The sequence below is a fragment of the Diadema antillarum genome, unplaced genomic scaffold (assembly GCF_040938485.1).
Source record: "Diadema antillarum isolate AM-2024a unplaced genomic scaffold, OU_Dant_1.0 seq00001548_RagTag, whole genome shotgun sequence".
Taxonomy (NCBI): Eukaryota; Metazoa; Echinodermata; class Echinoidea; order Diadematoida; family Diadematidae; genus Diadema; species Diadema antillarum.
Genome location: NW_027272277.1, coordinates 435,559 through 457,415, shown reverse-complemented (window position 1 = coordinate 457,415; position 21,857 = coordinate 435,559). Strand labels below are relative to the sequence as shown.

Below are 21,857 nucleotides of genomic sequence, written 5' to 3'. Positions count from 1 at the left end.
CTTCATTCATGCGTAAAAAAGGAAATAGTGATGTGCCAGATGTGTGCCTTTGGAGCTGATTGAATCTCAAAATTTTCAGAGATATAGGTTGGCAAACTTTATGTAATATGAGGTGCTTTATATGCCCTTTTGAGTCAAAAACTAGTGGTTTCCAGCTTTTTTCCTTTTTTCACAAGGTACGGCAAACTTAAGCAACGTTGAGACCCTTCAGTGGAAAGTTGGACTGAAGTAAACAGATCGCTACTTACGTCTATGAAAGTGTATTATAGCCAGATAAGGAACAGTTTATTTGTTGCACAGACGCGAAGCGAAATCACTGATAACTATTCTTTATTTTTTCATCTAGTGTGAAATGAACTTGATAAAAGTTAAGTATAACGGCCTTGACAGATGTCATCCACTCTGCGTTGTGTTCAGTGGTTAATGAAAACCGGGATCCATACAATGTCAACGTATATTACGTGGCAGTGTCTATCACATGTCCTGGGCAAGTGACGGGGAATATTTTAGACATATCGTGGTGATGCATTATGGGACAGCTAACAAATGTTGTAAGCGTTGAGGGTAGCCTCTCCGTATCACGGCGGGACCGCCTGGTCCGGGACGGGGAATTGTCGGATTGTTGGGGGCACCGCCACCAGGCATGCCAGGGTTGTTTGGTGTGCCAGGTACCGCGGGGTTGTTGGGTGTGCCAGGTACCGCGGGGTTGAGGGGCGTGCCAGGTACCACGGGGTTGTTGGGCGTGCCTCCAGCTGGCCAAACGCCAGGATTACCTGGATTAACTGGTCCTGCTCCGGGAGTCATGGGAACGTTAGGGTTGATGGGAGTGTTTGGGTTGACTGGTCCTGCACCTGGGCCAGGATTCACGGGGGTATTGGGTCCTGGTCCTGGCCATGGTCCTGGATTAGCCGGCTGGATAGGAGGGAATGTAGGCGGAGGGTACGGCTGGCCACTGGCGCTCATGGCGGGCGCCTGACAGATAAAGGCGAATGACGCACTCAGCGGCTCGTCCTGCCAAGTGTGCTTCCAATAGTGGGTGCCACCCCAGGCGACGGCTCCCAGGGCCTCGTTACTCGTCGCCGGCTTGCCAGGCTCCCAGTCCGTGTACTGAGACGTGGATCCGGTCGTCCACCTCCACCCGAGGGCGTTTTCCGCCTTGTAGTAACCGGTCCAGAATTTCTGTCGTCTCCCATTGCCAAAGACCGTCGTCAGATAGCTCAGCATGATGTTGTTCTTACTCGGCGAGTCGAGGGCGTAGAGGGAGCCCCCGTAGCGCTGGCAGAAAAACGTTGCCTCGCGAAAATTCATCCTGATTCGATGCGAGATTCTAAGAAATGACAGAATAAGATAAAATAAAATGAAATTGTGAGAGGAAAACAGAGAGAGGGAGAGATCGAGTGAATGAAAATATAAGTGTCCTATATATCCAAGACTTTCAGTGTCATCGTACCAATGAGGCCGTCTTGTCAGGTTGACATCATGTCATTGTGCATGGTGTCGAGCTACACATTCACGTTCCATGCATGCATTATTAAAGAACATTAACCTTGCAGATTTTGCGAGGATGGTATTTATTTCATAGGCAATAAATAATCAAGCAAAACACTAACTCAAATTTAGAAATTCAAGTAGCTGATAATTATGTCGAGATAATGAAGAGAGCTTCACATCATACATTTTCGTGATGGAACAGAAAATATCCAACATCCAGTGATCTTTTTGTTCATTTACAAAATATACAGTGTGATACACAAGATTATGGAAGCACAATACAGTAGGATTAAAGTGGCTCAAGCTCAATCATGTAGATTAATCGCGCGCTGTGGCAGATAAAGTGTCACTTTGGATCATGTTTCGCAAAGCAATTAAGAAAAATTACACCAGTAAAATAGTGATCAGCTTCAATTATGCTTTATAACATTAATTTTACGTAGTCGTTGGAGGAGCAATGACTGCTTCCATTGAATTAACCATGAAAAGTGCAGCTGTAACCCCCCCCCCCCCCCCAACCCGGAGGTATGAGACATTGCGGGGAAAGTGCCTTGCTAAAAGGGCATCACAGCTGCAGCTACCACGCGATTCGAACCTTGGACTTTCAGAATGATATCCACTGAGCCACAACATCATTTCCATTTGCATTGCTGCACTGCATGGTTGATCAAATTATATTTTTATAAAACTCGTAATTTTTGTGAACAACTAATGTCATTGGGCTCTAATCAGTGTCTAAAAACAGCTGTCGTGATGCTAAAAATGGACGAGTCCGATGCTAACTGACGTAATTACGAAATGCCATGATTTGTTACCACAGAGAATTACCGCCCCAATGCCAATCGCCAGCCTGCAGTGACAATTTTTGTCAAAATTTGATGGATTTGCAGAGAAGAGTTCATCCTTAAATGGCCCCTAGCTGAAAGAAGGGTGGGCTACCAGAAATATGTCGTGCTCATAACCGTTGCCTATTTTTCGCTATGAATTCAACTCAATCCAATTTAGTTGTAGTTACTATGACGGCACTACAGCAGTCTGGAATACTGTGCTGTATTTTACCATACAGTCTCAGTAATTGTAGCTCAAAACTGAATTATGTAAAAAAAAAATCCCTGTGAAAACGGAAGTTGTCCCGCTAGTGACTTGACTGCCACATCATTGCTCTTTAGAACCTCCCAACTTGACAGCGGAAGATTTTTTTAATGATTTTTTCCTCTTGTCTCTCTCAAAATCCCTAACCCCAGTGAAGAACCCCTAAACACGCGTAAAAGAATATTCTTTGTACAGTATTGCCATTAGCCAACAGCAACCACAGCAATCACCATTGGTGATAGACAGCTAAAAAGTAAGTGCAGCATGCTTTATCATTATCGAGTGGAAGAGATACAGTTGAATATCGACAACTTTTGAAGGTATATGGCTTATCAAGGTACACATGTGTGTGACAGATCCAGTATGCCAGATTAATGTCAGAAACGTTACTGAACAGCGACGCGATGGGTTCGATTCTCTCTTGATGTGGAAGGAAACTCTGAAAATATTATGTCGAGGAGACGTTTAAATGTGTGACATTTTTTCATGTGGCCCACCCCTCTCTCTCTCTCTCTCTCTCTCTCTCTCTCTCTCATTCTCATAGAAGTATAAAAGCCATTTGTTATCAATCAGTCGCAGGCGCTAGATGTTGAATCATCAAAGGCAGACAACCACCACCAGAAAAATGAAGAACAAGCCGTATGATCCTGCGAGGTAGAGAATTTGAGACACAGGAGAAAAAAAAAAGGGGGCATTGGAAGAAGAGAACGAAATGAATCCAGAAGGCCGGAAAATGAATAATAAGATCCGAGACTCCGGAGACAAGATCTCGTGCCAAACCGATGTTCAACATTGGTTGCCATGGTTACCAGATCGAGTGGGAGTGATCAATTCTCCACGCAGTAATAATGCTGAAGCAAGGAGGTGATACGTGTACCTCCTTGGCTGAAGGTAGTTCTCTAAACCCACGTGTTGCACGTGTGGAATTGACATCCAATAGCCTCTAATCAGCAACTGCAAAGAACGAATGGATTTCACTGATTTCTTTACAACCTTAATCGTTTTGCTTTGTTTTGAATTGCCTCGCTCAGTTTGATTTTATTGTGAGGAAAATTTGACTGTTGCGGGGGAATCTAGCCCACTTTCACTTTGTGTATTGAAGAATGTTTTACCGAGATACGGTGACCACGGGGTATTTGCGAGGAGTCTGGATAATGTGTGACCAAGGAGCTTCAACTCCTTGGTGTGACTCACTCCTGAGTAATCATACACCTGTGTTCTATTCAATGCACCTCGATCATCTATCTCAGCCCTCCGTCGGGCTTTAATAACTCCTCAAGAAATTTGTGATATTTCCTTTCAAGATAAGTAAAGGGTCCTGCAGAATAGTCAGCAAGATTATAGGCACCCTACTTTCATTTGCAATCAAAGTAGCTTTCTCAGTCTGCCTCCATATGACACAACTGATACATTCATCGATTTATCCCTTTAAATTATAGCCCCCTTTCCTGGTCTGAGTGACTGCATGTGCGTGTAGGTGTGTTTGAACGTGTGAGTGTGCGTGCTTGTGGCATTGTTGTTGTTGTGTTTTTGTTGTTGTTGTTGTCGTCGTCGTCATTGTCGTTGTTGTTGTGGTAGGGTTTTTGAATAGTTTATTGTCAATCTTTTCAAAGATTATGAGAATAATTGATCTGTTCGCCTGGTATTACCGTACCAGGAAAAAAAAAGCAAATCGGCCGAGACTCAAATGGTCATGTGCAGGTAAGAGTGGATTGGTCAGTATAATGTTCATGCCTCTGACAGAATCATAGGAATAGTAGGATACCCGTTCTTTGGGTCGCCCTAGAATGTGTGACAAAAAAAAAACCCGGCTGAAGTCCCCTTTCGCATTGTCTAGATTCCTGCTTGATTACCAGGGCCCGCCGAATACTCTTGGCAAAGAGTTCTGATACAAAAACTCAGATCGTAGAACAATTACAGTGTATTCCCATATAAGAAGACAATCAAAATGGATTGCCTTGGACATTGGGTGGAAATTACAAATGGGTTGTGTCCACTGTATTAGACCATCATGACCATTGTTTAAAACTTAGTCCTGCCCGGTACAGAAAGACGCGCCCCTAAAGATCGACCAATAAAGCCTGTCTGAGAAGGAACATTATTTTTGATGTTGTTATTTTGTAAATGAGAGAACAACATTAAAAAGAAATCTGACTGGGATTGAAACGAATGATTCAGCAATTCTTCCTCTCCTTGGAACCTTTTAAAGTCTTATCCATTCTCATCAAAATGCACCTCTTTCGATGTACTAATTTAGAATGAGCAGGATGTTACGCCTATGGTTGGCTGTCATTGAAAGTATAAAATGAAACTCGGACCTTTGTATCTTCCAATGTTGTCGAAAAATCTGCAATAGAATATAAAAAAAAAACAATCGTCATTGCCGCTGTTTCTTCTGGAACTTTATTCACAAATCACAACTGCACCAAATTTCGCTGCAATGATAGGTAAAAAAACAACAACAAACTTTTGTTCTTCCGTCATACGTTTTGAGAACAGACTTCAACCAATCTTGCAATGAAGTTTACGCTCCGAGATGACGCAACGTTTCCCGAGACCCGGATGCTCCCGAGAGCACGAGGCTCATTCACGTGATATATGACGTCACCAGTGTTATCGGCCAATACCAAAACCAATATGGAAAAAACACAGAAGAGTGAGCATCTTCCGCTCATTAGTTTTAACATCCCGTCCATTGACAGAGTCATGAAGTCGTGTCACATGATGTTCTAAGCAGGAGCTAAGATCGAGTTATGGCACTCCGATAAATGAGGTGGGCTTTAAAGTGACAACAAATTGACAGTCGGTCGTGGGTGTCTTCGCTAGGATTAAATTTCTGTCATGAGGCAAATTGATTAGTGACAGTTAATGATAGTTCTCATGGTTAATCAGGATACTTCTGTGAAATTACATCAACATGCACGTTCAGGTTTGTGAGGCTGCATTCTAGCTGCATGTAAGACCCGAGTGCATGTAGTATGACCATCTGTTGCTATTGTTTATTCCAGCGTTAGAATGATTGTTACTGAGGTAGCAATGAAACTGATTTGGAGATGTAGGCCCTACTTGCTTGGTGTTCTTGTGAACATTATACTGAAGAAACAGATAGAGTACATCGTGATCTACCCTTATTTGCAACATAGACTTGATTCATTACCTTATATTTCTTTATAGTTTTTTCGAAACATTTTTTTTTCTTACCAATGTTTTAGCGCTGATTATCTTATAAAAAGGAAGAAACAAAAACGTTCCAAGTAACAATCATATAATTTCTTTGACAGCACAGCTTCTAGCCTTGTCTGAGGCCACTCCCATACAAGCCCTGACTCCGACACAAGATAGAAACCCGGAGGTCGTACAGAATGCGCCGAGGAGGGCGTTACTTCCTCAGCTACGGCTTGTCACGTGGTGTGCTGTTCAAGAAAGATGAACAGATCAAGTTATCAGGTTGACACCGCCGTGCTCGGATTAGCACCAAAACAGTTAATTATGAGCGCATCAAAGTCATTATTGTAATTCGAGTTTTGCGGCGCTTGACTGACGGAGACGGTTTTAAGAAATGACAGCCGGGCGTCCACGGGAGGGATACGATAAGAGGAAGACTGGGAGGACACGGAGGAGGAAAGGAGCCTAAAATGGAAGAACAGAATGGGGACGACGACGATAATGGTGATGATGATGATGATGCTGATGATGATGCTGATGATGATGATGATGACGATGATGATGATGACGTTGATGACGGTGATGACGGCAATGGTAATGTTGGAAGAGCATTGGAAGAAGGAAAAGGAGAACAACTCAGGAAGGATAAAGCAGGTGGGAGAGAACGACGAGGAGCTAGCAAAAAGAAAAGACAAAACTAAGAACAAGTAGAAAGAATAAAAAAAAGCAGTACACATAAAAGGACGGGAGGGAGGCAGTTTTTGTGCTGCAAAATACTAGGTGAAAGGGTGTGTGGTTCAAAATACTGGATGAGAGTGGGAGGGGTGCAGAGGAGGTACTGGGTGAAAGTTGATGGAAGGCATTCTATCACTGATTTCCTCGTAACCTTTCTCACATCCTCACAATGTCGGTGGTAATCAAACTAGGCCTGTTCCACGATGATAGACAAAGAATATACGTTGGTAAGTGGGGATTATAAATGTACGGGCATATTCATCTCCCTCCGAACACGGTCGTGCTTATGGTCTATTTATATGCCGTATTTTGAGTGCCATTTATACTTAATGGATAATTACTCTGACACCGCCAGTGTCAAGAAATCTAGAGGGGTTTTAGTACAGGAAGAAGAAGGGGGACGGAGATGATGATGATGATGATGATGATGATGAGACGAGAAGGACATCAAGGAGGAGGAGAAATAGAAGAATCCTATAATGTGAAGAAAAAAGAAAGTACAAATAAAAAAAGAAGACGGCGAACAAGATGAAGAAGAAGAATAAGGAAGAAGAGACATAGAGAAGATGACGAGGAAGACGAAGGGACGAAGGAGAAGAAGAGAAGAAACTCTTCCATTTGTCCCAGTATCAACTATATACAGCTTGCTTCTGAATGAGCGCTAAAAATGTCATCAACATTGGGTCCTCAATTCTGAGAGATACTCCTTCAATAATGACAGTATTTGGTATCACATTATATATATGGACTCAGACTGAAAGCATTTTAGCTCTTGTGGCATCTCTCCCGCCAAGATCCAATCAAGTTAAAGGGATGGTATGGGGTACAGATGAGTACCTCTAGGGTTCCTTGTATAGGGACAAGCATCTGTACCCCTAGGGGTACATATTTGCACTCCTATTTTTTGTTAGTGTGTCGTTTGAGGTGAGAAGGTATTCAGCACTCACCTGTCAATCTCAATACACACTTACAGTGCCTACTTGGTTTCCGCCATCTAGTAGCGGGAGGCACTTAAACATCATATGCATGTAAACCTTTCAAGATGAGCCAAGTTTATCACTCCAGAATAGCGACATACTAGTAGTCTCTGAATAAGCTGATTGAAGTGATTATCAATTATTAGGGAAGCTGAAGCCAAGATCTGTAATCTGGAAGGAGGCCAGATTTTAAGTTACAGCATGTGAGCGGCAATGGAACGAAAAACATTCAATCTTATGGGTCTCTTAAAGGCTTTATTTACCATTTGCAAATGAAACAAAACCCAGCTTTAGTGAATCGAAATATCCTAAATTGTGAGTTAGGAATAGAAACAAGCAATGTAAAAATGTTAGTCAGTATAATCAATGTTAAGTATTGTTAGATATACAAAATGTGAACAATTGCTACTATAAAATTGTTTCTAGACTAAACCGTCTACAGTTTTATAGTAAGAAAATGTAATAGAGATATCTCCTTATACTTTAGGCTTTATTGTGATATGTTTGTGCGGTAGGATGTTTCGTGATACAACTGACCTACACATATGCATCAAATGTGATAACTCGAACTTTTTTAAAATCATTGCTGCCAAAGGTAAACGATACCTTTGATCTTAATTAAATACCTTTAATCTTATGTTGAAATAATAACGATGTTCTTCAGAACAGCATGGTCGCTCTCTATGAATGTAAAGTATACAGACACGTTTACACGGATATACGGATGGGCTATATGGTATGATTATCTATATATGTACGTGCTCATATAATATGAAATTACATTGAATATCAATGAATATCATATGTCTTACATCTAATTTCTCTATTTTCCCTTTCAACAAAGAATATAAGTGCACAATCATACTAATATGCCAATGAAAAGGTGTTTATATTCATCCCTATACCTTATCTGCACTGTTGTTGGTGACTCACTAATTAATAACCAAAAAAAAAAAGAGAAAAACTTGGTGATCGTCCAAAACTTGAATCATATTTAGGCTCACAAATAATCTTTGCCAGTGAATAGATGTGGGTGAATCAACATATCTGGCAATAGCAAGCTCACTCCATTATTTACTATCAGGTCAGGACCGGAGAACGAGAAGTGAGTAGTCCTTTACAATCCAGTATTTGAATGAAATGGCAATCGATCATAGCACCGTAAGTTAATCGACGGCATATAATACCATAATTCCGCATCATCAGTCTGTCCCTACTTATGTCCCTTCCCAGGAGGCACGTGCGGTAACTCAGTAATGACTTAGAAGATTTTACACCTTGTGTACTTGCATTGCCACAAACATAAGTGTGTGTGTTTGTTTGTTTGTTTGTTTGTTTGTTTGTTGTTGCTGCTGTTGCTGTTGCTGTTGTTGTTGTTGTTGTTCAATTCCAATTCATGCATTTAAATATCGACATGGGTGATTGAACAACCACTAAAATCCCTACCTTTTTTTTTTTCCTTGCCAAAAGTATTACACTGTTGACAATAATCAGTATTGCTATGCTTATAATGATTTGTTTTAGTTATCATTCTGTGTTTTAGTTCACCTATTTTTTATCTGTTTTTAGGAATGTTTTATGTTTAGTGAATTATTTTGTCAAACAGGCTCCATCGAAGACCAGAAGAATCAATGTTATCGTTATTCCTGATGATGACCTACCCGTTGTATCTTTAATGTCAAGTAAAGCATTTAACAACACTAATAGAAAGGAGGATGATTTTTTTTTTTTCCCGCGGGAAATCTTATTTCCACATGGAAGCGTACATTAGACAGTGTTAGAACAGGCATATGTCTGAGTTTGTATCCATGAATCTGGGTGAGTTCTGTATTTTCAGAACGTCATTTGGCATGCACCTAGCTTTCGGAAGTTATGGTTGCATCACTGCCAATTATTGATCACTATTTTAACACGCAGATACTTCTATAAATACACATATTCATGTAAATATTAGGGCCTACTTTTAGCGATGAGCCCAGAAAAGAAAGGAATGTGTTGAGTTTGATTCGGTGTTGCAGTCACCAGGGCACTTTACTCGAAAGCTTATTGCTGAACGTGTGAAGCCCCCAAAGTGAGTGACTGTATAGCCTGGGTTCTGTTACCCTTGTCACGTTTTAACCCTTTCCGTGCCGGGGAATTTTGGACAGTATTTGCAAGTTTATGGTGTTTTCTGCCCCAATCGGCGCTCAAAGCACACAAAGGGTTAAATGGATGGTATGACATTGGTGGAGATGAAAATTGGGCTGTTAACTTTTTGCGAGATACCAAGAAACCACTGATGACATAGTACAGAGCATACCATTTTAACAGGAATTCAAAGTTTATTTGATTAAAATCGGGTTCGGAATGACTGAAACATCCAAAAAGAAAGTAAAACAAAACGATCGTAATAAAGTGTGGGTCCCACACTTTATTAGAATCGCTCTTTTTTTGGATATCTCGGCCATTTAAAAATCAATTTTCATCAAATAAACATTGAATTTCTCATAGAATTACATGCTCTTTTATATTTCATAAGAGGTTTCTCATTATCTCACCAAGAAATGTTAGAAACCTGAAATTAAGTCTCAACCAAAACAATACGATCCATTTAACTACCATTGATATAGGTTTGTGTGAAAGGATAGCACATTAGAGAGGTATTTGACATAATAACAATTGATGTTCAAATATATTTTCACCACGTCAATGCGTCACTATATAGAAAGCCATAGCAATCAGAGAAATATTATTATGACGGCTTGGCCCGATGAAAAAAGAAGCTGGAAACCTGACAGCTAGTCAGTTACTGACTTCAATCTTTATTCAAAAGAGAAATACGAGTGTGGATTCAAGAAGTGTAAGAGGATTTAGAAATACTCAATTAATTTTGTTAGAAAAATGACAAAATAAATTGAAAGTTATTTTCTCTTTTACGCCTGTTTAACTCAACTTTCTGCATTGGTTGAATACACATGGGGGACTTCCCTTTTAACAAGACGGCTGTCTATTTACTAATGTATCTATCATACGAGAAGTGGTTTTTCCCTTCAGCCCTCAGCCTCAATATAATATCACTGTGAACAGTATGAGCATCACTGCTGCATTCATATATAATACGCAACTCGCTGAGTCGTAAGTATCCCCGTTCCGCCATTTTGCCGTTTGACGCATAGCAGAAATCCGTTCAAAAGCCACTCCACTTCCGACATAAATTTACTCTTTTGGGACTGAGCCATTCACCTCGATTGAAATCAAACTCTTCTCCTTATTCTGGCCCCTTAAAAGAAAAAAAAAATATAAAGAAGACGTGGACAAGTATTATGGTCGTGTTTTCTAATGTAAAGATATCAGTACTCAACAATTTCAAGGCTTGGGTGTTTTGTTTTTGTTTTTGTTGCTGTTGTTTTGTAAAAAGAGGAAAGAGGGCTATAAAGGGGAGAAAACCAAACTGAGATAGTCAGCTGTGATAGGTTGTTTCATGTCTCGCTTCTTAAACAATGGATGAGTCAGTGTACACCTTGTTTGGGAACTGGTCAACTTAATTATACCCTATAAGCTCATCTCTTCATCTGCGTAAGCTTTACTGGACAAGTGTGAGAAATATCGAGGACAGGCACATTGGCAGCTTTCAGCTTTTGAAGCGAGTGACATTGACACAAAAGTGAGTATTATTGGAAAATTGACCGTCGTCTTCGCGAATTCTTTCAGAAACCTTAAAGCCTTTATTCGTAATCCATCCTGTCAGAAATCCCAGACAGATTTGATGCGTTATTAGAGATTTTTCCTTTGGCAACCACCCATCTGTCTAAGCTCAAACAACGCTTTATAGGAAACTTCGAATTTTTCTTTAACTTCGTCATTGCCACTGGAAATATTGCTTTTATCATACAAAGCCAATGGACTTTTGAAATGACGGACGTGATAGGGTTAAAGGAGGAGACGTGTTAGCACACTGATCCTCTCCCATGTGACTCAGAGAGGGGAGGATCTTTGTCAGGGGGTGTTCGTCGGCCTCGAGGATTCTACGAAGATCTGCTAAGATTATCGCAGTTGTGCCTGCAGGTATCCCGAAGAACCCTCGCGAAATTCGCCCGCGTTGTCGAGCTATTGCTACCCTAGCCCTATTCTGTCGACACATCTGAAGAAAGAATGTTTCGTTTGAGCCACATTCGTCATGTGTCATGTGTACAAAACATTTTCCTCTTTCTGTTTTGGTAGAAGGAGGATGAAATTCAATTTGGGTATCGGCACAGCAAGAGATGAGTGTCCATGACCATGAACATTTGACACGCTCGTTGAGCTGTTGTCGGACTTATAGGATCATTTCGACATCTTGTCCAGATAGGAGCAAGAATAATGTTTCATCCTCATCCTCTCAAAGAGAATGACTTCAAAAAAAGTATTTTTCTAAACATTACTAGTTTAGCTTTCATTGGTTCTCGTGAGTTGGCGGGCTGTTGGCTACCTTAACTGTTTTATTTTTTTCTCACGTCCCTGCACTTTCTCCTTCGCTTCCCTTATCTGTCATCCCATTTCAGTGTCTCCATCTACCTATACACTGCAAAAAGGCAGGTGTTAAATATGAAACACCGAGCTGGTGTTAAATTTTCGATGCCCATTTGTGGTGTTAGATCAACTCCTCCGAGTGTCACTTTAAAACACATAATTGTTTTTTGAATAGTTTCTTAGTTTACTGTTTTCGATAAAGTAATTGTTTTTTTTTAAACGTATGTACACATTGAAAGAAGCCTGGCGGGTGTCATACCATTGACATTAACGCCAGCAATATCAAATCAGCACCATGCGGTGTCATTGTTGAATTAACACCAGAGCAGTGTCAAAAATATCACCAGCTGCAGTGTCAAATTAACACCACGAAGTGCCAAGTGAACACTTTTCAACATCATCACAACATACTTTCTACACATGTGGGTGTGGTCTCCTATTGACACATGATCGGTGTTAGATTTAACGCCCGTAGTTTTAAATCTAACACCAATGTTTTTTCAGTGTATCTGTCTTTACAGATGGACAGATAGCATAGAAATGCAGCAGCATGTGGTTTACCTTGGATTAACAACACGAAACACAAAAATATTGCTCAAATGTTCTTCTATTGCACCTCAAAGGCAACAATCTCATCGGGTTTAACACAGGTCAATAACAATTAACATTACAGTCACATTTCATTCTATTCTTAAGAGAAAAAAAATCTCGCACAACTTCCCATAGAATTACGAACTTATACAATCATAATATAATTATTCGTGACACGTTGTGGTTCATGTATTTTTTTTTTCTTTTCGTCTGTGCTTTATTTCAATTAATATAAAGAACGCAGATAACTTCACACAGACAAAGGACAATCGCACAAACGTGATACTCCCAGATTAAGAAAAAAAAATGGTGTCATCTAATGCTGAGCTAATTAACCCCAATAGAGAGAGAAAAAAAAACCCACATGTCATGCACGTAAACAATCGATAGTTCTCTATTCTGTAGTGATATGAGGTCATAAGATGTATAAGTATTTGTTTAGATGGTTTTGGTTAGTTTTCCATTTCTGTTAATCAGGACAGTCGGACATACTTCCATTATACCTTAATGACTTCATGGGTAGGGCCTATGGAATCGGTGACAATAGTCCTCATGTAAACTTATATGTGTGTGGTTTGTTTTTCTCTTATGAAAGACCATTATAGCTTGGGGTTAAAATAGAGCAACTATACCAATGATAGGTTCTCTCATTTCTTCTGTCACAGAACCTGCCTAACATTATTTAATTCTCTGCCAAGAAGTTTTTTATTATTATTCACGGACTTTGGCTAGCATAGTAGGCCCTACATTCATGAGTCATTTCAGGCTTCCAAAACAAGAACAGTGACCTATAACCGTTATGTCAATGCGTTACTAAGTATCTGGTTTGGATCATTTTGTGTCCCATAAGCATACAATGTAATATGGTTGGAAGGTTTTCTGTTGTATACAATCCCTGCTGGAAGGAACAGTGTGAAACACCGTCTTAAATATGACAGTTTTAACAATAATAAATTGCTCGTCAGTATGTTCGCAATGTGCTCACATAGTTGACTCTGTGAACACACTGTGTAACCAGACGGTTCAGCGTTCGACACAGTGTGTTCATCAAAGTCGACCATGTGAACGCATTGTGGATACACTGTGAACACACCAAACACGCAGAACACACTGTGGGCCATTGTATTCTTTCCCACAGAGATATTGCGAAACGCATTATTATGTTTGCATTAATTTTGTAGAAAGGGAGAGATAGAAAGGGGGCAGACAGCCATAGAAAGAGTTATCATCCGCTGCCGCTATCGGATCTAACTACTGCATGAGTCCCCCAAAATGAATATCAGTGAAGTAGCAAGCACCACGTAGCAAGAGGACTATATCGCATTTACCGCCAATCCAGCTCATCTCCAGAGACCGCCGAATACTAGTCGCCTAGTTGACAGACAGCGTCTGGTCTGTGCACAAGGCAGCTAGGGGATGGATGTAAGGGTCTACAGCTTCCGTCGTAACGGATATCAGCTATCCCAGACGGTTGTAAATCCCAGTAAAAATGCCTCAATTTGCACCCGTTCCGATCTTTCAGTATGAGCCACTCCCCGTTTCGGCTGCGGAGCACGTACGAACAGAAACTTAATTCAGCGAGTGACGAGATCATCAAAGCATGACTTCTCGTGATAGCGAATGACAGATAAATAAAGCGAAAGCTTTCGTAACGGTAAAATAAAGTGACGCAAGACTTAAAGGTCAGTGGCACTATTTTCGTATCTTATCATAAGGTTAGTGTATTATGAATTAGTCCCTATTAAATCACAGTATAGTTAATAATTTAAGATAGATGTAATGATGACAATGATATTGATAACAAAAATGATATAACAATATGATAATACTGATAACGCAAATAATAATACTACAGAAATAAGAAAAATAACCTTTCCTTCACTATGATAAGATGTTTACTGGAAAAACAGGGTTTTCTTGACTTTTCTTTGCACTTTTACCCTTTACCCATAATTCTTACCCCCAGTACCGAGTAGATTTTTCTGAAGAGACTGTGTCATCCTTTTTGCCATTTGTTACAAGAGAGCATAAAATGTTTCACGGACAGGAGATATGTCACTGGCTTGTAAGTTCTGACTCAAACTTGAATTCATACTTTAACAAATTCAAGCATCCAACCTTGAGCCACCTTTTATTATAGACACGCCCATAACTTCGCTTTTATCTTGAGGAAATTTCACAGAATGCATCCTGTTCCCAAATGGGCGGGGGGGGGGGGGGCTGTGTGATTAGCTCTGCGTGTATGTGTGTGTGTATATCAAGAGAAAAAAAGGAAAGAAAAGGCGCGGGAGGGGGGATGCTCTCTACAATGATAAAAGATCGGAAAGAATCCTATTTAAGCCCTGGAATTATAATTTGTGTCAGCACAGCAAAAGGCTCTCCGAGGGAGTGGCGTTTGAGCTTTTTACCTTACTCATCACAACTTGCCGTGGCAGGCGAAGTCATGAACTTTCGTTGCTCTTTGGTATCTGGCAATGTGCGGATTATCCTCATTAAAACATTCCCGTCTTTGCGAATTTTACCTCATTGTATAGCGGGGTATCACTTCTCCCCCGGTTTGACAATTTGACGACAAAAGAAGACAGGGTGGGGGGGGGGGGGGAGAGAGAGAGAGAACACACCGTCACCTGCTTATCGGCATCTCATGAAATATGTCGCACTTAATACCTGTCGTCAGGAGATAATGTAGCAATTTCCCTTTTTTAATAAGCTAGGAAGAAGACTTTACAACTTTGACAATTCAACCTTTACTTGTATACGTCTTTTGTAAATATCTGCTCTCATACATTACAGTTTATCCCTCCAGAAGCAAAACAAAGCAAAACAATTGTAAACGATAAAAATTAAAAAGGAAATAAGAATTAACATTTGATTTTTTTCTGAAAGCGTTTACAAAGACAGGTATTTAGATGATTAGCATGGATATAACTCGGGAAACTTGACATCTCGGTAAATCTGACATCAAAGTAAACATATGAAAATGTATTACTATTTTGCGTTTGTGCTTGAGTGTAAAATGTGATGCTATTTTCTTTCAGTTTCACCTATATAATGCTAGCATTTTGTTATGGTAAGGGAAAAGTGTGATTGCGTTAGTCCCCGTATCTGCTCGTCGCCATTTTCACGAGCCCCAGAAATTCGAAAATGACAATTTGAAGTGGCATCAGTCTTTAAATGTGACATGTTAAGGCAACAGAAGGTGTACAAGGATATGTGCCACTAGGCATGAAGGAATGTTTTCCCCATCTGAAACGTCAGTTATTTGATAGTGCGTTCCGCCGTAACGACCCGGGAGATAATTGTTTGCATCCGAAATGCAGTTATTCTAATAATAGGCTCAATTGTCCAGGGCAAATGAATCAGTGTATCACCTGTCGGAATATCTTTAGATTTAGAATGGTATAGAAAAACGATGCCAAATCGCCTTCTTAAAAGGATATGCTTACTTTATTTCGATGCGTTAGCACATCGACATTTATCACAGGTGTCGATAATGGTATGCTTTGAGAAACACATACGATGTGGAAATTGTGCGCATGTGCATTAGGTGTCTGAATGATAATGTGTGTGTTATATGAGTGTGTATGCATACGTGTATGTGTGTGTGTATGTATGTGTGCATGTAAATGTATGTATGTGTGTATAGGTTTATAGGTGGATGTGTGTGTGTGTGGGCGCGCTTTATTATGAGTGGAGGGTAAGTTCCAGCCTGCAGGGAACACTGCCGCTCGCATTCAAGGTTTAAAGGACTCCATCCGCCTCCCCTAGGGGGTCTAATCTTGTTCTTCCGAGGCGTGCTTGGAAGCAGCTTGGGATTAAAGAGAGACGAATTTTACAATCAAGCATGACATCCACCTGTGATTAAGTGGAGAGAGAGGAAAAAGGGGTGGGGGAAAAGTGGTCTTAAACTTGACTCTCGTCGTGAATTTGCATTTTTTTTTCGTCTTGACGACATCACACATGTTTTCTTAAAGTCGCAATGTCGACAGAGTAGAATGGATATGACGCGAAGTGAGAGATCAGGACTCGAACACCTGTTAAGCTCTTTCTAGGGCAGGCGCTACCCCACCCTCAGCCACGCGGAGATGCCTTGTGGATGAATAATCCATGAAGCATATAGTTGTTTAATGTACATACAACATGTCAAACAGGATGACGCGTGTGAGTTTCAGCAGTCGCTGAGGTGAGAAGAGGTTGTTCTAGTGATCGAAACGCTTAAAGGATTACCAGCGCTATCATGCTGTGCATAATAGCGTAGCAATTACAAAGGACAAGAACAAGATTTAAAAATAATTACACTATGACTAGTATGTGTAACAATTTGTCTAACAATGGTGTAAATCAAGTTAGAAGTAATCAATGAATTGTGAAATCTGCGTTGATGAGCTAAATGGCGTGAAGCCATTTTATTCTTGGCCTAAAACTCCCTTACACAAACAGGAGAATATCAGACTCGAATCACTGAAAAAATGGAATATACGGCTGAAAAAAACAAACCGCACAGGGTATAGGCACAAAACATATGTGATATGTAATGTTGCTTTAAACAAGAGAAATACACATTGACAGAAAATGGCAGCGAGACTACAATAGAAAGTCGAAAAGACAGGACTATACAGTCATTGATGAGAAGCAAATAAGTGACCAAGATATAAGGGTGTAGTCAATGTGCATAGGAAAAAATTGATTAGTTTATCATTCAAGTTATCACTGCTTCAGTTACCGCATTCAATTACAGAACAGCTCAAGAACAAACATTAAGTTTAGTGTAATTTGTTTAGAATAAACAAACAGTAGAATCTCCTAAAAATATCAAAAAGAACATGGTGCTATCGCATTGATTAGTGCCCAAGAGGAAATTATTGAAGAGAGAGGGAGGGGGAACACATAGCGAAGAATTGATAAAATACTTCGGCGTTTTCTCACCCAATACATGATCGTCCAAACTCAAACCAGCCAGAAATCATAATCCTGTCTCTAGGCGGACAAACACCCTGTACTGCCGGTAGGGCGAGTAGGGTAAAGCTCGCCAGCATCAAACATCCTAGCCACTGCATCTTTGGTGTGCTGGTCAACCACGTCCTTTTCCCTGCGTGATACGATCAGAAATGTGGAGCGAAAACACTTTTTACTGGTTATCGCGTAATACAATGTACCATTGACGTACAGATGAGCCCTTTGGGCGGACGCACAGATATACTGCAGTTCTCGTATATTAGAAAGAATTACCGCGCGCTGGGGATTCGCACAATCAATGAAGCACACTGATTGGCTAAGAGTTTCGGACGTGGTAGTCTTCAACCGCAGACCAATCTCTTCACATCATAGTCGAGCGCATGTTTTAAGGCGTACATTCCGTATGGTTTCCACGTTTTGAATTATGAGGGGGCAAAATGATATAGTTTATGATTATTTGGATTTTTCACTCTTTTGCTTATCTTGCACACACGTTCCGTAGCTTAATGTTGTACAACTGAATTTATGTTATCATCCTTAGCATTGCAATAAATTGTTGAATCATTCATTAATGAAATTAAATGTTTCTTTTACGCCTTGCAGTTATGACGTCAAGACTTCTAGCATCAATTTACTTTCTCAGTTTGGCTCTGCAGCTCTTATATTTGTATTTTTGTTAAAGGTCGAGACTTTCATTTTACGATTTTCAGTGCTATTTTCTTAATCATTGTAATCATGTTTACATTAATTTTGTTTGAGCTGATGAGCTGAAGGGCTCTTGTGTTTAGATCATTTTTTAATCATCTCTCAAAGGGTTACCCCGAAAATGAAGAACATAGCATGAAACAAAATCGAATGAACCAACAATTGCTCATGATGGTGGCTTTCAACCATTTACCATTTCAATTTACTTTTCAAACATTAAAATCGATATCTATATAAAAGCCAATCTTACCTTCAAGCACTTTCAAGATTACGTAACAGTGTCTATTTTCATGTTGAAGCTAACATAAGAAAAGCATTTCACTATTTGTTCCTCATCTTCCAGAGGTAGCAGGAATGAGGTCGTCCAGACTTAGAATAATGATTCAGGAGCTTAGGGAGTCACACTGTTGAATTCATGGACATGGTGAACAATGCACAACAAGACCCTGATATCAAGACAGCTGTAAGACACCGCGGACATTCCAAGAAAAGGAAAAGGAAAATTAAGGGTGCCTCAAATTTTAGTCGCCTTTCTCATTTTGTCCTTGAAGATTTTTACACTAGAACTCACCTAAGACATTCACAAGGTATTCATGTTTTGTATAGGTTTGTTTGCTTTGAGTGTAGGGCATTTGCGTTTCACACTTTCAATATCAACCCCTGTAGATCTACATGCTGTTTCTTATTTACCAGCGCATAAATATTTTACATAATTCATGTGTCATGAAGCAATTTTCAAGTGGTCGACGTAAGGTAAAAGCTAATAGCAACCTGTAAACAGAGACTAGAGGTCAGATGGAGCGCACCGCAACAAGTCTTTCGCAATCAAACGCAAAACGAGTCATGGGCTTTCTCTCGACGGCACACCTTGTCCTTGTATCCAAAGACAAGCATTACCCACTTGAAAAACTGATTTTGCTTTCTATCCATATTTTCTTTGAGATGGCAATACTATGATTTATGGGGGAGAAGGGTTTGAGAGGCACCTACCAACTGAGCTGTAGGACATGGGAGAGGGTACGTAAGCTGTGGGTATTATCTCTATATAGATGTTAAAGGGATATTCCAGATGATTTTCATAATTTCACATCATGTAGTACATAAATCGACAGCTCCATGTATCTGTGTATAGATTTGTGAAATTTATTGTGGTCCTTGAGCAGAAAAACAATACTTTGAAAAACCTAGAACAAATTACACTGAACAATGATGATGACGACATAGAAGGTTCACATATTTCAGAAATGTAGCGGTGTAATTCCTTTGCAATGCTGCTTGCTTGCAAGTTCACCTGTGTGAAATCTATGCATGCCTTCTTCTTTTGTTCTGCTTATTTGAGCCCCAACTCATGCATTCTTATGTTGAGGCTACCATGTCATCATCCTCGTTCATTGCAATTTGTTATCAATTTTGAAAACATTCTTATTCTTCATCTCAATCTATATAAATTTGTGAAACTCTGTACTCAGTGTAACTAATTTATAGTTGTTCAAATGTAAAAATCTGAAAATCATCCGGAGGTCTCCTTTAAGTAGCAGGTGGAGACGCTAGGACTAGGATACAGGAGGGATAAGAGAGGGGGAGGCACAGGTTGGAATATTGCAGTCACGCACCCTGGAACCGTGTAACCCTAGAAAACTGTGAGTCACATAACCCTGTGTTCCCCCGAGGAGGTCGACGAGGATTTTGGCGGAAGTCAGGTGCCACTTATCGGAAGAATAGAGACAACGCGGGCCCAAAACATTGTTTTTCCTTTCATGGCTCAGTGTCATTGTTTTATTCCCGCCCCTCTACCTCTATATCATATCTACATTTGTACGAATGTATGTAATCCACATTGTATGCATTTTCCCCTCCCCCTCTCCCCTTCTCTATCCCTTGAAATCGATCTTGAACTCGATCTTCTTTATAAGCTCTTCTCGGGTTTTATCGGCTGTAAAGTGGTCACTGTTTGGAAATAGAACATGAGTAGTAGAATGAAATATTGTATCGAGAATGGTGTTGATGTAGTACACCAAGTGAAGAAGTTAGTATACTGCATGGAAACTGTCCCGGTAAACTGTTGCTCAGTGAGCCGGCAGTCGGTTGCTGGGAGGTGAACACTCCTGGTCATCAATGACGTCACAAGTTCGTGGGGACAAAATAATAAAATGGGACATAGGTCGTTGCGCTGAGGTTTTGAAAACTCACGCACCTGACCAAGGAGTTGTTGCCACTCCTTCAACTGATCGACATCATGCGATCACGGACGATGCGTCAGCATTTTGAGGAACGCGGGTTGTCGCACTTTAAGGTAATAATCATTAGCAAAAACACAAACAAAAGAAATTTAAAAGACAAGACAAAACAAAACAAAACATACATTTAACATTGTCTGTAATAAGTTATTACAACAAATCATTAGTTTTATGCGAAAGACACCACCTTTTTTTTCCTCCGGGAGTACAAGACAAAAGGTGACTTTCATGGAGATTGTGGATGTCTTTCACTAGGAATCTTGCCATTGCTCAAAATAATTTGAATACGATTTTACGATTTCAAGCCATCAAATCACTGTTACGTGATAACCATTCTATTTCACATTCAATTTCGACGAAATGCCTATCATTCTATTTGTGTAGATTCACTCATTTCTCAAAGTCCATATTATGACGGAATGACATCTATATATTTATGTATAATCTTTTTTTTTTCACAATCACATTTTGTTATGCGTGGCATTTCATAGAAGGTTGATTGAGCCAATGATGAATAACACCTCATCACCTTGTTTGTAATGGCCAATATTCTCTATTATTATCCATACAGAGGATTTTTAGAGCCCAAATACAAGCGTTATTTTGTCGACGCACCTCATAACCTCCAACCCACTTAAAAAGTTTGTTGAACTCGACCAATATACTCGCTAAGCAAAATATTGGACTCGTCTTCGACTCGTCCAATATTTGTGCATAGCTCGTCCAATATTTCCTTGTATTAATCTCAAGGCCATCCAATATTATATAATTATTTCATTCACAACATAATTTGACATGTATTCATAGGCCCCGGAAATACTGAAGGGAATTCCTGGAAGAGGGCTCCAGCGATAGCTGCCCATTGTTGTGCAGGGTTATCGGACTCGAGGATTACTCATGGGGGTTTACCTATCTGCTCCATTCTCGCTTCGATGAGACTGTTGTTGACAACTGTCAATGCCTTTGTCTTTGACGAGAATATTAAACAATGTCTGTAAGCAAAAGGCTGAAAAGAATCCCTGACGGGTTTGGATAACAAAACTGAGTGTACAGTAGGTATTGTCCAAGCACCGTACAATCACATCGACTCAAGGAAAAAAGCACTGTCGTTTTTTAAGGCGTTATTTACTATTTGCAAATGAAACAAAATCCAGGTTTAGTGCTGCAAAATAGTTCTAAAATGTGATTTATAGGGGTATAAACAACCAATGTCAAAATGTTAATCAATGTAACCAATGTTAAGTATTGTTAAATATACAAAATGTGAACAGTATGATAAAATTGTTTCTAGACTAAAACGTCAACAGTTAACATGGTTTATTCTGAAAAACAGTGACACCAGCTTATATTTTATGGCTTATAGCGAATTTTTTATATGGTGGCATGTTTTGTGATACAATTAAACTACACAATAATACTA

The 21,857-nt window shown here is 40.0% G+C and overlaps 1 protein-coding gene across 1 annotated transcript; it reads right to left on the bottom strand.

The window, feature by feature from the left end:
• Nucleotides 1–528: 528 nt before the first annotated feature.
• On the bottom strand, nt 529–17,596 carry LOC139710613 (C-type lectin mannose-binding isoform-like). The gene is made up of 3 exons (XM_071622537.1): nt 17,466–17,596; nt 771–1,327; nt 529–722 (listed from the first exon to the last, which is right to left on the bottom strand). Exons 1-3 carry the CDS (start codon nt 17,594–17,596, stop codon nt 529–531), a joined length of 882 nt encoding a protein of 293 aa, XP_071478638.1.
• Between the last annotated feature and the right edge of the window lie 4,261 nt (nt 17,597–21,857).